General features: G+C 35.2%; 1 protein-coding gene across 4 annotated transcripts in view; it reads right to left on the bottom strand.

The window, feature by feature from the left end:
* SCEL (sciellin) overlaps window positions 1-16,167 on the bottom strand; it is a 162,631-nt gene that overhangs the window by 20,093 nt on the left and 126,371 nt on the right. For all 4 annotated transcript variants that reach the window (XM_069467136.1, XM_069467135.1, XM_069467133.1 and 1 more), the window contains 8 exons: window positions 13,503-13,562; window positions 12,812-12,871; window positions 11,286-11,345; window positions 8,677-8,727; window positions 7,623-7,685; window positions 3,966-4,025; window positions 3,761-3,820; window positions 3,563-3,619 (listed from right to left, as the gene is read on the bottom strand). In XM_069467136.1, coding sequence (XP_069323237.1) covers window positions 3,563-3,619; window positions 3,761-3,820; window positions 3,966-4,025; window positions 7,623-7,685; window positions 8,677-8,727; window positions 11,286-11,345; window positions 12,812-12,871; window positions 13,503-13,562 — 471 coding nt within the window. The remainder of the gene's footprint in view (window positions 1-3,562; window positions 3,620-3,760; window positions 3,821-3,965; window positions 4,026-7,622; window positions 7,686-8,676; window positions 8,728-11,285; window positions 11,346-12,811; window positions 12,872-13,502; window positions 13,563-16,167) is intronic.

A 16,167-nucleotide genomic window follows, 5' to 3' on the forward strand; every position in this document is an offset into this window, starting at 1 on the left:
TCCTTACCCTTAAGATCTTATAGCCGAAGAGGGATGATTAAACAATAACTCCTTCTAAGAGACTAATGCTATGGGACAGAAAAGATGGGAGAGCCTGGGAACATCTAGAAGAAGCACCTGATCCAGACAAGGTAGCTTGGGGGGCTTCCCAGAACCTGAGAGAAGGACACCTAAGCTGATACCTAAAGGATATCCATGCAACAGCAATGAATGAGTGAAGAGTGTGCAAGTTAGAGTGTGTGTGGGTGGAGTTTGCTTATGGGCGGAGAGTAACAGGAGATGGTGCTGGCCAGATCATGGTGGGAGACCAGGTTAAAGTGGCCATTATCCAGTGGGAAGCCAAAGAAGGAGTTAAATCAGAAGAATGACATGCTCAGATTTGTGTCTTAGGAAGATCACCCCACAGTGTGGTGAATGGATTGAAGGGCAAGACTGGCAGCAGAGGGACCAGTTAAGAGTCTGAAGAGTAATCTAGACTATAGTAGCAGTGGGCATGAAGAAGGATCTTAGATTATTAGGAGAAGCACCCAAAGTGATTGACTGATTGATTGTGGGGAATGAAGCAATAGAGTCAAGTTTACCCCCAAGTTTATGTCCTGAGCAGAAATATGAGAAATACACAATAGATTGCTAGAAAGGAACTCTCCTCTCACTGAAATACTAAAAACGTGGTGATGTCTTGACAAATAGGAAGCCCTTAAAAAGATGGAAGTATAATACCACAAATAGTTAAGATTTTTTTTTTTCTACTTTAGATTCAGGATGCCTTCCCTAAATGAGAAGGTCTTAGTGTCACTAGATTCTTTTCAATATTCATTTGGGAGCAGAACTTTAGAGTTTTAATAATTAGTCTAACAACAGTTTATAGGCTACAGGTAACTGAATATCTCTCTTTAATGTTGGTTCATGACAATATAAAACTGTTATTGCTAAATGTCATGCAAATTCTCACGGAATAAATGAAAATTCTATGCCCATCTGCATTTTTTCTGATTACTGTGTTCCTAGAAAGAGCTCAGGAATGCCTGCTTACATTCTGATCGATGACTGAATTTTATTCAGCCCCTAACTGTGAATTAAATATACAGCTGCTGGAAATGTCAGCAAAGTCACATAAAAGAACTCTGATTCACTGCTGTTATACTATTAAATAATCAGTGCTTGTGTCACACTGAATTGATGTAAAAGAACCTTGTGGCTGTTCTTCCTACTGGGAGGTGCTTTAAAATATCCTTCTCCTTACCTACATTAAAATCAACAGGGCTTGGCCGGGCGCGGTGGCTCACGCCTGTAATCCTAGCACTCTGGGAGGCCGAGGCGGGAGGATCGCTCAAGGTCAGGAGTTCGAGACCAGCCTGAGCAAGAGCGAGACCCCGTCTCTACTAAAAATAGAAAGAAATTATCTGGCCAACTAAAATATATATAGAAAAAATTAGCCGGGCATGGTGGCGCATGCCTGTAGTCCCAGCTACTCGGGAGGCTGAGGCAGTAGGATCGCTTAAGCCCAGGAGTTTGAGGTTGCTGTGAGCTAGGCTGACGCCACGGCACTCACTCTAGCCAGGGCAACAAAGCGACACTCTGTCTCAAAAAAAAAAAAAAAAAAAAAAAAAAATCAACAGGGCTGCATGGATACATTATAGATACAGGTAGCTGAACCAATTGAATGAAGTAACTTTTTTCAAATAGACTGTTAGTCTTTCCTGTTTTGTCTGCTCTGTGATAATTCTTGAACAGCTTCACTGACTACTATGAAATCTGGTATACTACTAAAGAATAATCAGATATAGCTTAGGTTAGATTTGTGGATCAAGCTGCTATCTTAAAACAACATGATGGCCAATATTTTTAAATTTCTTTTTTATGGTAACCATATCTGTATAAGGAAAATGTCCTCTTTCTATCAATAATTTGATTAGGAGTTACTGAAACACAAGCTACTCTTTTAGAAAATTAGCCTCTTCTAATAAAACAAAATGCAAAACTCTTATGAGAAAGCTATCATTGTCAGCACAGCACATTTGTCGGAGGGAGAGAGATAAGAGGTGTGGGGCGGGGAGGGAGAAAGGCAGGGGGGGGGGAGAGATAGAAAAAGAAACTACATTTCCCACTGTTAGCTATTACACAATGTGGTTATTAAACCTAACCACCTTCAACATGATTTGGAACTTCCTAAAACCGTTACTGATAAAAAGAAAAATCTGCCCAAGAAATACCTCTATAAAGAAAGGGTTCTACTTAATAAAGATATTTCCATGCAATTATCAGCAGCAGGGTTCACACAAAAAGTCAGCTATTATTTCAGCTATCAGAAAATCTCCATACAGCAAGTGCTTTCTCTCCTGTCATTTTAACAATTCTCTAGAATAAATATATCTGATTATAGTCCTTTAACTGGGCATGGGGAGGGGAGGGACATAGGGGATAAGAAGGATGGGAAAAAGGGAGTCTGAGCTGATTTAACCAATGATCTTTTGTTTTTTCTCTAGGTTGTAACAAAGTACCTAAGTTTAGATCCAAGGTGTGTTTTCTTTCTTGAGAAGGTTATTTAGTATCTTTGAGCTATACTTTCTTCTTCTATAAAAAGGGTGCATGAATATATTTCTCATGGTTTGTCCTGAGGATTAAATGTATACAATTTGCCAAGTCACATACAAGGTGCTCAATAAATGCTACTCTCTAAGTTGTAATTGCTCAACTGCATTTGCTCCTTCCTACTTCAAAGACCCCCAACACCCAGTGACAAAACATATGAACAGAAAGAACAAAATAAGGGACTTTCCTTTTTCTCCTAGTGGGTTCAAAGTACCTCTTGATGTGCGAATTTATTCTCTTCATTTCAGAGTATTGGACTATTATTCCCAGCTATGTATTTATTATGATAAAATTTCAAGTGAGCAGAACAATATGGATTTCTGACACAGTACACTCTTGTGTATTTTCTATTACTTTACTATATATTAATAAAGCACTTTAAGTGAAAGATATCACATAAAAATAAATTATAAGATATTTTCAGAACTCTAAATGGAAGTTCAAGTTTAAAATCTGCTGTAATATTTTGTGAACCCACACTAGCTGTTGATCTGGGATTTTGAAGACCCCCAAATCTTCTTTTCAATGCTCTATAGACCCATGTAAATCACTTATTTGGTTTAACTTTTTCAAAATTATTTTTTCTTATTATTTAATTTTACTCATTTTTTCATTTCAGTCCTGGAACTCTATTTTCTATAAACAATAAATACAGAGTTGTCTTAGTGCAAATAAGAAGCTCAGAACTGATTCCAAAATAGTGCAATTGATTCCAGAAGAGTGCAATATGTTTCCTTGTTGACAGGAGACACATGGGTTATAAATGTGTCCTCATTTAAATCACTAAAGAAAACCAAAAGCCTTCTTGGAAGAATAAGAAAGAAAGAAAGAAATTGGAAAGAAGGAAAAAAGGGAGGGAGGGAAGAAGGGAGGAAGGAGCTGGAAAGAAAGAAAGAGAAGCCCGAGAGAAAGAAAGCTCATACCCTAAAACCCTGGGAACATGTCCAGATAGTCAGGCAAGGTCATTTACCGATTAGCGTTTCTGAGAGCTGAAGGTTTCACTTTAATAAGGTTGTCCAAGCCCTGGCTGTTTAAAAAAGAAAGAAAAGAAGTTCAGATTAGTAATAGGTTTGGGGGTTGTAGTATCAATAAAGCAATGTTAAAAATCCACTTCATTCAGGGGCAACAGACAGATGAAAACATGAATCGACTGTGTTTATTTGATTACCTCTGATTGTTTCGGATTACTGCAGGATTCACTTTGATGAGCTTATCAAGATCCTGGTTTCTTTAAATAGGAAAATAAAAAGAGAGCAGGTTAATTATGAAGTTCTTTTGGTAAGATCATTAAGGTTAAAAATCTGCTTGAAATAATAATAAAATAAAATATTCTTCCTGACCAAAGCACATTAAAAATAACATAGTTCTATTACCTTTGGTTGTTTGTGAGAATTTCAGGATTCACTTTGATGAGCTTATCAAGATCTTGGTTTCTTTAAGAGGGGGAAAAAAGATTAAAGTAGCTTAGGTTAGAGATAATACAGGTTTAAGGTCATTGGAAATGGAAACAAAGGATTATAGTATAAGACATATTGTTTTGCTATTGAGCAGCCATGAAATATGTTTTCCAACCAGGTTAGGGGAGAAAGAATTATGCTGTATCAGAGGAAAACTTACTCTGACTTCACACATTTTATTGCCAAGGGCCTGCTGGTTAAGTGTTCCATAGCAAATATCTGGTGAGTGACAATTTTTCACTCTCAAATGTTTTAACATTATGACGATACAAACTGATTCTGATGTCCTTATCATTTTTAAAGTCATGTTTACCAGCTAAGGATATCATTTTTAAAAAATAGGCTGTAAAGCTGGGATTATTCTTAACATACGGACTGGCAAAGGGAGTTCCAGCAATCCATCAAAATTGTGACTATTCTTCCTCTATGATGACTGAAAAACTGAGTTAACTCAGTTGTTCATAATCACATATTCTGAAAACTGTCCACTCCCTGTTTCCCTTCTCAGCCACAGAACAGTATTTCCTCCCATTCAGTTTGCTATTATTCACTGCCTCAGTATAAGGCCTTGTTTTAAGGGCTGGACAGTAGTGATTTTTTGAAGCATTCCTCTAAACACAGTTTAATATTTATTCAGAGAAACACAAGGCAAATACCACAGCAAGAATTGCAGGACTGTTAACACCTGCTTTCCAGCACCATCTGGGACAGTGACCTGCCTGTCCTCCTTCCCCCAACAGTCCTTTTCTCTTATATAAGAATAAAATACATATTTATCCATCAAAAAGATTGATGCAAGGTCCGGAACTAAAAGGGAGCCATTTAGAGATAGCGTCAAAAGGTTTGAAAAAAGGTCTACATTTCCCTCCCCCAACCCTCAATTTTTCCATAGAAAGTGTTTTCGACCTCATAGTTTCATTTAGTTTGATGTCTTCATCATGGTGCTCACATCTCCATGGTTGATGGAAAGTCCCTAACTGAATTTTCACAGTTTTACATTATTGTCAATAATAATATGCTCAATTAAAGATAATTGGTGTCTATAAATACTATTAAAAGAATGATTGGCATATGAGAACTATCCACAACACAATTACCTTGTATAAATTGATTGCAAGAGCCATTACTTTGATTAATCAATTTATTTTTTGAGACAGGGTCTCACTCTGTTGCCCAGGCTAGAGTGCAGTAGCATCACCATAGGTCACAGCAACCTCAAACTCCTGGGTTCAAGTGATCCTCCTGCCTCAGCCTCCTGATTAGCTAGGACTACAGGCGTGCACCACCACACCTGGCTAATTTTTTTATTTTTATTTTTTGTAGAGATGGGGTCTAGCTATTGCCCAGGCTGGTCTCAGACTTCTGGCTTCAAGTGATCCTCCCAAAGTGCTGAGATTACAGGCAAGAGCCACCGTGCCCAGCCAAAATCTGTTATAAAACTAAACTGTGCCAGAAAGACAACAGTTCTTAAAATGAGGTAAATTCTATATATTTCAAAAAAATATGTAAAGAACAAAACTTTGTAGAGGCAATGGTATGTTCAAAAACCACAACTTTTTAAATATATAAAATTAATCACAATATTGTTTAGTGTAACTACATATAATACTCATGTGCCAGCATAATTAAGAGGAAATGACATAGAAAATGCAAAAACAAACATGAGAACTTCCATTTTTACTGTTCTACTGAGCACAGAAAATTTGATTTCTCCAACAACCTACAACAATGATATTCAAACCATTGTTTCATAAAGCCTAAAGATCTCAGTAACAGTCCTGAATTGCCTCAGTTGATAGCATTCTGCAATTTGTGAAGACAACAAATTTATAGACATTTTTTCCAGGCCCTACATCCTGCAAATAAAGCAATCATATCTAAATTTTATCTAGGGAAAATGTAACATTTTTTCTACTTAAGTGACTGCTTTCATTTATTTGGCTTTAAGGGTGTAGTAAAGGATATATTAGAAGATTTAGGTGTTATTTCCATGTAGTTTAAAAATTGTAAAGTGTTTTGTAGTAATTTGCACATTTGTGCCATTGTAATCTGTGAAGTAATCTTTCATGTGACCCCTGAGAACAGTAAAAAACATCTGTCTATCCTGCAACAAGAGCAACAATCCTATCTTTATAGCTTCTACTATTGGCCAAGGTGCTTACTTAATTTTCACATATTTTAAGATCAAAGTCTATGTGCCAGGGTGCAAAGACTAGGAGTTGGGCTGGGAGTTAGAAGACCTCACAGAAGACTATTAAATTTTTGCCCTGGCCTCAGTATTCTCTCCTGTTAATGAGGAAATTGGATTGGATAATCTCTAAGGCTCTGTCCATCTCTAACGTCGACTCCTAGGAGTCTATGAATATGAATTTCACCACCTATGTGTTTATTAGCTCTTCAATATCTCTTTTTCTTTTTAAATACAACTCACTGACAACACATTCTATATTCAGCAAGCAGTACGTGAGTGCTCCAAAATGTAATATATTAAATTGACAACCTATTATTGTCTTGGAGTAACATCTCTGAGCCCCTGGTACATAATTAGCTTTAATCTATGTTAATTGCCTGCTGCTAATAAGATTGAATATGTCTACTGACTTCTCTTTTTGGCATCCACAGTCTGTAATTATACCCAATGTGCAAGTAATGATACCTAGTTGTAAGCTGCGAACCCAGTAGGTGCTCAGTAATTAATCACTGCCTAGAGATCACAGAACCACTATCAGTCTTCCACTAATTTTCTCTGTGACCCTGGTCAAATCACTTAACCATTCTGAGTCTTAATTTCTTGTCCTGCAAAATAAGTAGATTCAACTGGAACAATGGTTTTCAAAATTGTTCAAAGCAACTGGGCTAAGATTCTCTAAAGTTCCTTCCTTCTATCTCTAAAATTTTACAATTTGTATATGTACCAATGAAATTTAAAAAGAGAAGTCATGAACATAATCTTAAGATGTATATATATAAAAACAGTGATGTGTAATGATACTATATATCTTCATGTAATCAGAGACAAAAAGTGAATTTTATTATTTTACTGACACTACTTAAAGAATTATCAAATTTTAAGTCCATAACCTTGCTGGCAGCAGCAAACCCTCTAAAGAACAATGAACCTCATAAAATTTCCACTGACTACCAGAAAACACTCTTCTAAAATGAGGTGAATGATATTGGTAATGATGACTCTAATGAAGTGTCTAGGTCTTTTTTATTAGTTATCATTAATAAATTTTAATCAATTCCAGAGACAAAAGTATTAATCTCAATCCCACACAAACAAAACAAAACATAAACAGCTCATAGACTGTTGTTCCTACCCACCCACTTCTCCAGTTGCTCCCTTCAGCTCTTCTTGAGGCTGAGAGAATTGCAGGCATCACTATACATTGTTTTCAGTGGCTACTCTTTCTTGCTATTAATGAATAGTTAGACATCTAGGTTTCCAACTGTGATGATATTTTAAGATCTATATTCAGTTTTTCATAGAATAATTATGTCATGTATATTCATTTTGTGTTTAGTTAAGGAGAAATAAATCAAAGCAAATAAATAACATCCTTCTCTTACCCAGAGGAGTTTTTGACAGCTTTGGGGCTTACTTTAATATGTTCATCAAGACCTTGCTCACTGCTAAAACAAAATAAAACATAAAATAAAAGGTCAGCTTCAATTGGAAATCAGCAAATTTCATACTGGCATTTCTTTTTTCTTTTTTTTTTTTTGTCCACAGTTGTATATCATTCAATAGGATCCTAGTGTAAAAAGTAATAAGTTTACTGAGTTTCTACTTTATATACATTAGTTACCATTTTTTAATACTCAAAATAAATCAATGAGGTAAATCTTAGCATTTTCCCTTTATAAATATTAATAATAAATTGAGTTTCAAAGGGATTAGGACACTCCCTGGGGCCAGATACCTAAGAAGTGGCTGAGCGTAAACAAAGATCGAAGCTACAACCACTGGACCCCAAACTCTACACTCCTTCCCCTGAACACCTTACTCTCTTTTATGTTCATAATAATCCCTTACATCTGCTCAATGCTTTTCACCAACATTATCTTCACAACAATTCTATGAGAAGTAGCTTAGAGTTTCTCTGCCATGCTTTTATTAACTTTTGCTCCATGCATGATAGGTCTTAATTTCTCAAGAATAGCAGTAAATTCAATGTCATGTAAAAAAAATACTCTAATCAAGTATAAAAATGTTATGTAACCAGTTTTCTCACAAGTCATTTAAATATAATCCTTGGATTTGTGAGAGAGCAGTAAGCCAATATTCTCTGTTTATTCAGTTTTATGAACTTATAATTTATTAACTACAAATTCATAGTTATAATCTAGTTATGCTATTATTGCTGTCAAAAAGAATTTCTCAAGTAGTAATTATACAGGATTAGCTTCAATATTATCATCTGAAACAATATTATAATGAAATAAATGGAAGCAATAATAAAAGAAAAACCTATCCAGCATTATTACACATCAACAAATCAATTTGTTCTCATTTTTTTTTTTTATGTCCCCTTTCAAAATGTCTGTAGCCAAATAATTAATCTTATTTTTTGGTATAAATTGTGACTTGCTCAGGAGTCTTCAACAATCTTAATAAGCTCACCTTTTGTTTTCTGGGGGAATCACTTTGATAAGATTGCCCAGGTCTTGGTTCCTAAAAAACGTGTTATAAGTTTCAATAGCTGACAAAGTCAACTAAAGTCAATAATTTGTATATTTTCTAACCTTAATGTTAAATCAAATGAGTGTTGCCAATTTAAAATTCCATCATTACATGAATTCTTTTTTTAGTGCTAAATAAAAACAGGTGGCTACTATCAATTCATTTCTTGTACAACTTTGCAAATATGAGAATCTAATTTTTATTCTTGTTTCTTTTAAGTCAACCTCAAAGCAGAATTACTCCTAAACTCCTTATTTTCCATATTATATTTGTGTAATAGAATTAGATCATCTAGAATATTCTTTGGAGACTATAATGAGCAAGAAAAAAATATAAAATTTTTCATCATTTCCATGTGTTTCTTGCTTTTTCCCTTCTAAAACAAACAAACAAAAACTGGGACTTTTATAAAAGAGTTATTTCCCAATTCTAAGTTATATAGGTTATATATAATGTAAATATGTAATATTGCTGCTACTCTAAAATGTTAATTAAATCATTTCAGAATCCCACTTCATGCAAAGCTAAATCAATGCAAGAAGATTTCAGATTATATGATTTATGTTTTTATTTTAAACACTCAAATAGGCATTAATAGCTCTAAAGAGATACCACTATTATCACAGTAATGATACCAACCCTAACACCAAAGGCCTGAACAAGAAGCCTAATTTGATATACTTTATGATTAGACAGTATGAAGAGAAAAAAAAACTGGAAAGGTTTATATCACTTAACTAATCTTTGGGACTAACGTATACACTCATTTTATCATGTATACATACTTCCATGCAAATTGCTGTTTTCTATTATGTTGAATTGTATGAAATTGTCATTTTGTGGGCCAAAAATAGTTGAATGCCAGTAATTTCATAATGTTCAACCTAATAGGATAATTTCTTTTGTATTTTCTTCAAATTAAGTATTGAGTAGTGCTACGGGGATTTGATGAAGAAAAAATAAAGCAGTAATAATAATATTAATAATGTATAATAAATACCTGAGCACTAAGTACTTCACAAGCATGATCACGTTCAATTTTCCTAGCAACTCAGAAGAAATTAACTCTTACAATCCTGACTTTACAGATAAAAAAGCTGAGGCTTAAAGGAGGTTAAGCAATTTGTCTAAGACTACACAGCTAGTAAATGTTTTATGAACTCAAAAATTGCCCTACCAAGTAGAAGAAAAGGACATACCACCAAATGCAATACATGGCAGCAAGTGGCTACTAAAATAGAGGCCCAAACACTGTATGGGGAAGATCATATAATTAAGGCCATCTTCACCTTTAGAAACTAAGTCACCTTGGGAGAGGGACAAAAGACAACTTTCACTGACTCAATCTGTACTGTAAAGTATTATATGGTCTCTAAATTCAGTGTCTGACCCTCAGACAATGACAATAAAATTGCATTCTTATCTGGTGAACAACATCTAAGGACAATGTAATACTAAATATTCAGATAAAAGAGTAATAAAATCTTTGGTTTAATCATAAAGGGAATGAATCAGTATATGCAAAAGTGAAGGGGCAGCAGGTTGTACCTCAGAAGCTACCTCAACTACTTTCAGAGCTGACCCTCTTCTCCCAACCAAATGAAATACTATCTAGAGGTCAGCAAACTATGGCCCTCAAGCTAAATCCAGTCTGCAGCCTGGTTCTGTAAATAAAGTTTTATTGGAACACAGCCCCATCCATTCGTTTACAAGGTAGTATTTACGGTTGCTTTCACACCACTGGCAGAGTTGACTAGTTAAAATGGAGACTATTTTGTCTCCCCAAACCTGAACTATTTACTCTCTAACCCTTTAAGAAAAGTTGCTGATCTCTGAGCTAGTCAAAATAAGCCCTGTTTGATAGCTACATACTGTAAAAATAGAGAGCATTCCTGTATGCAAAGCAAGATAGAAAATCTGTCAGAAAGAAGCTATGTATCCTGGTGTCTATAAAAGATACTCATGCTTAAACTAGCATAACAATATATGTTTATAGATTGATGGTTTTGTTATATCTCTTTATTTACTTAACATGATGTGTCTCAGAGAAAATGCTCTCTCTATAAAAGATAAATGTCATTCTTTGTATTTTTTATTATCTCAATCAACTGAGTATAATTTTTAAAAATAACCCCCAACTTTAGAAATTGTTTGGGTGGTAGACAATAAGAAGAGAGGAAATAAATGATGGAGGAAGAAGGAAGGAAAGCTTTTTATCACAGGAAGACCTTTCTTTAGGCTGCTTGCCTAAAGCACGATGTTTTGTCCCATGGGCAATCCTCATTCATTTTAAGGACATCTTAAGCATGAAATATAAATCCTACATTGCTAAGAGATCATTCCTATGTTTCAAGGAATTCTCTCTCACTCAAAAGCCCATGGCCAGGGAACCCTGAGCAAAGGCTTGAACAACAGGTTTCTGACACAAAAACTGCTGATTTTGGGTCCCATCACTGGTTGTGTCCATAGTGGGACAATGCATTTTATCATATTTTAAAAGTTGAATTGGAAAAAAAAAAGGAGAAAGATAAGGGTTCCATAAACCTTACCCTTGGTCAGTTCTATTTGTTTCAGGAGCCACCTTGATGAGGCTGTCAAGACTTTGGTCCCTTAAAATCATGAAAAAAAATGACCAGATAAATGGTGAATTTACATAAAATGTTGCAAATATTTGTTTAAACTGAGAAATATTTTCTATTATAAAATATTTATTAAAACAGAGATCATCTCAGAAAGCTGGGGTTTTTCAGTGTTGACTGTGAAGATGTATTTATATAGGGACCTTACTATAACTGCATAGAAATAATAACGACAATTTTTAGAAAAGTTTTGATGTGTTGGTAACTGTTCTGAGTGATTTACATGATTTATCTAACTGAATCCTCACATCAATCCTATGATATAGGAAGTATTATCAATGCTAATGCATAGAGGAAAAACTGAGACACAGAAAGATTAAGTCATTTTCCCACCTGACTTGTGGTAGCAGGGCTGGGATTTAAAGATAGGTAATCTATTTGATCCAGCAATCCCACTATTGAGTATTTACCCAAAGGAAAAAAAGTCATTTTATCAAAAAGACACATGCACTCAAATATTTATTGCAGTACAATTCACAATCACAAAGATGTAGAATCAATCCAAGTCCCCATGACTACATGAGTGGATTAATAAAATGTGGTGTATGTATGCCATGGAATACTAGGCAGCCATAAAAATGGTGAACTAATACCTTTTGTAACAACCTGGATGGAACTAGAGACCATTCTTCTAAGCGAAGTATCTCAAGAATGGAAAAACAAACACTACGTGTAGTCGTTATTAAATTGCAATTAACTGATCAACACCCATGTATATATATATGGTAGTAAAACTCAGCAGAAACCAAGGAGGTGGGAGGGGGCAGGAACGGACAAGTAAATTTACACCTAACTGGTACAATGCATGCTACCTTGGTGATGGCCACACTTAAAACTTTGACTCACACTGCACAAAAGCAAATCACATAACCGAAACATTTGTACTTCCATAATATTCTGAAATAAAAAAAGATAAAGATAGGTAATCTAACTTCAGAATGCTTGTGGTTTATACTAACCATCTTACTGAAACTTAGAAACTGAATTAGCATTGGAAGTGTTTAGAGAGCACACAGTCCAATTTTCCTTCACTTTGAAGATGAGAAAACCAAAGCTCACAGGTGAGACAGGCAGAGCCAGAACTGGACCCACATCCATGGGGTCCAGTCTAGTTTCAGTTCTCTTTCCCCTTTACTGTGCCATCCTTATCTGTTTAGGATAGATAGATGGATAAATAGACAGACAGACAGAGATAGATATGTCCTGTCCATCCTGGGAAAGCAGCTGTGGACCTAATTAATCAAAGGGTACCTTCATTGTATCAAAAATCAATTGACCAAAAATGTTAACATTTCAGATATGAGGTAATCAGGTTACATGGCTTTTCTTGAAGGATCATTGGGTTTAGCATCAGTCAGATGAAATGATGATTTAACTATACTTTTAAGCATTGGTTACTATGAAATAAAAAGGAGGAGGAGCATATTAAATCTTACCCTTGCATACTTTTTTCTGTTCTTGGATTCATTTTGATGAGGTTATTAAGGTCTTTCGCACTTCAAACAAAAAACCAGAAACATGATGAATAAAAATAGACTTAAGTCAATTGGCTATTTTAATTAAAAGGATATATGTGCTCAAAATGAATTATATTATTAAGTTAGCATTAGGGTTAGGGTTAATATTGAGCAAAATTTTGACCTTCATACAAATCATTGGTATACTGGCTTAGTTTCCCATTTGCCCTCAAAATTAAACCATAAAATTATGGCGAGATTATGTTTTTAAAAAATAATCGATTCAAAAACAATGTAATGATTTGCTAAGAACTCTCACCTGGCCCCCATAAGCATTACATCTAATGCTATGGCTATAACTAAACTATGTTTTGTTAATAATTTTCATTTTTAATACATTTTTGTTTCAAATAGATTTTTATATCCATTATTTCATTCAATCCTCACAACTATCAAGTGAAAAAGAAAGAACAAACATTATGATCCTCATTTTGTAACTAAAGAAGCTTCCACTCAGTGTTCAACGGACTTGCTCAAAGACACCCAGCTGGTAAGGAATGGAGTTCAGACTTTCTGATTCCAATCCAGAGGTTTTTCAATACATTTTCTCTCATGAGTGCCACAAATTGATGGGGAAGGGCAAGGAAGAGAAATAAGGCATAATCCTCACCCTTGGTTACTTCTATTTACTTCCGGGGTCACTTTGATGAGATTGTCAAGGCTTTGTCCCCTTTAAAACATTGAAAAAATGGTGAGGTTAATGGTAGATTGACAACAAATGCATAAAACTATTCATTAAAACTCAGAAATAGTATAAAAACTGATTAATATCATGCCAAAGAATTGAAGATTGTTAAAGGTGACTATGCAGAAGTATATATCTCTGAAACTCTGAATTCAGACTCAGGGAGACAATTTAATCTCAGAGCCATTGGCCGCTAGTGAGTACTGCACTAGGACTCTCTATTTTGATGCACTTAATGCTGTGCTTTCAGCCTTTGGCAGGTGCACAAAACATCTCTGTAACTTAGTCTATATACTTGTCTGATGGAACATTCCATAAGGCATACTCTGTTACTATCAACCTGCAACATGTGGAACTTTAAAACCAACTTTGGAGAATATGTGTTTTTTTAAACTGACATACATTAGCAGATTGTCTATCATAAAACTGTATTAAGATTAATGTATCAATATGTTAAAAATCCATGATATACAGCCTGGTGTCTGTTTTTGGTACTTAAAACTGTGTGTTAAAACTACAAATTTTGACTTGTTTTGGCAACAGAAAATAGGGAGATTAAAATCTACAGAGTTCTGAAACATTCTGAAATGTAAGCTATATCTGTTATCTAAAACTCCACACAGTCACTGAAAACACTTCAGTAGTTTATTGTTACCCTTTAGTGTATGTCTGTTTCTCATCTTAATGGAATTTTGCTTTTCTTATTGCATCTACATGTGTTTTCCACATACCAGCAGCACCAACAAAAACTGCTCTGATCTACAGAGGATGCCACATGGGGAAAAGAACATCCACAGGAAGATACTTTCACATTCTACTTCTCCATACTCTGTGACCCTACTTAGATCATGTCAAAAAGTCTCTGAGGTTTTGTCTGTACAACATCAAAGATGTAGATATTTTGAATCAGCCAGATGTTGATTCAAGTTTTTTGTTTGTATCCAGATGTCTGAGAATATGATACCCATACTGAAAGCAGCAATAAAACATTTGGACCTTTGTCATGCAAATAATGAAACAATTAGCCCCACAGAAACAACCACTCTACTCCAGATTACCCCTTGTTGATTTTTGCCTAAATGAAGTACGTGGGATTTGAATGCCAGTGACTGAGAAAAAGAATTCCCAGAATGCTATTCCCAGACTTGAATATTCAAAAAAATAACAGAACAGTAAGCATTAGAACTCCTTCTTTTGTTTGTGTTGGTTGTGGAGTTTGCTTTGATTATATTGTCAGGACTTTGATCTCTTTAAACATTAATAAAGCACATAACAGTATAAGATTATTTAAATTTCATAGTTCACAAAGTCGGTGAAAAAGAGTGGGTTAATTAATGTTCTAATCTACTAATTAATGTAATAATGTAAATTAATATTTGAGTTTAACTGTGTGAAGCAATGCCTCATAGTGTATATGTCTTCAGTATTTATACATTCTTTTACTCCGCAGCTTGTTTTCAAAGCCCACTACAGGCCAGACTCTGCCCCCAGTGCTGGGATAAATGTGAACAATACAGACATAGGATTAGACCTTTTGAGGCTTCCAGTGTAACTTGGTGAGAGGCAGGCAATATGCAATTAAACATAAATGAATGCCACAATTCCATATAACCATATATGCTATGAAGAAAATAAAAAAGAGTGCCCACGGCCTGTAGTACTGAGGATGCAGGAGGAGGTGGTGACATAATTATGTTCAGTGGTCAGAAATGACCCGTTTGAGAAGGTGACAATATGGGGATAGAGCATTCGAGAAAATGGGAACAGCATATGCAGAAGCCTTAAGGCAGGAATGAGCTTGGAATAGAAAAAAAATCAATTTGGCTGGGTTTTATTGAGAAAGCAAAAGGCCATCGCTAAGTGTTAGAATTTTATTCTACTTGAGATGGGAGAACATTGGAAGTTTTTAATAAGGGAGTGAGTGTGATTTGGCTTTATTTTTAAAAGATCTACAGAACCTCATTATGTATAGAAAAAGGAAATGACAACTGCTATCTCCCAGGAAGCACATATACAAATGCAGACACCTGTACACATACTACTCATACATGTACACACACTCATGAGTATACAAGCACATGCACATATGAATGTGCACATGCACACAAATATCTGTATGCATTCACACACATATGTACACACATAGGTATGCACACATATACATACAACAATATATGAAGAAAATAGGTCACAATTTGAAATACTCTAATAAAAATTAGAAAGGAAAACATAATTCACCTGAATATCATTGTAACAATTACTTATATCTACTATGTGCCAGGCATGAGAGTACTATGATCCCTCTTTTGAAAATGAGTAAATTGAAGCACAGGGACATGGTTAGCAAGTGACAGAGTCAGAATTTGAACCCAGGCCTTTCCAATTCCCTGCTCACAATCCTACCTTGGGTTACCTCCCTGAACCACCCAGGTAGCCAAGGAAATCAACGCTTTCTTCTCAGTCTGTTGGTTGTAAGACTGTACAAGCCTCTAACTCATTAGGTCACTGTGCCTTTGACCACGCCACACGGCCATGAGCAGGACAGCTTGGCAGTGTGTACAACAGCTTTTCAGCTTGCTGAGCCCTTGCT

The sequence above is a fragment of the Eulemur rufifrons genome, chromosome 4 (genome assembly GCF_041146395.1).
Source record: "Eulemur rufifrons isolate Redbay chromosome 4, OSU_ERuf_1, whole genome shotgun sequence".
Classification (NCBI taxonomy): domain Eukaryota; kingdom Metazoa; phylum Chordata; class Mammalia; order Primates; family Lemuridae; genus Eulemur; species Eulemur rufifrons.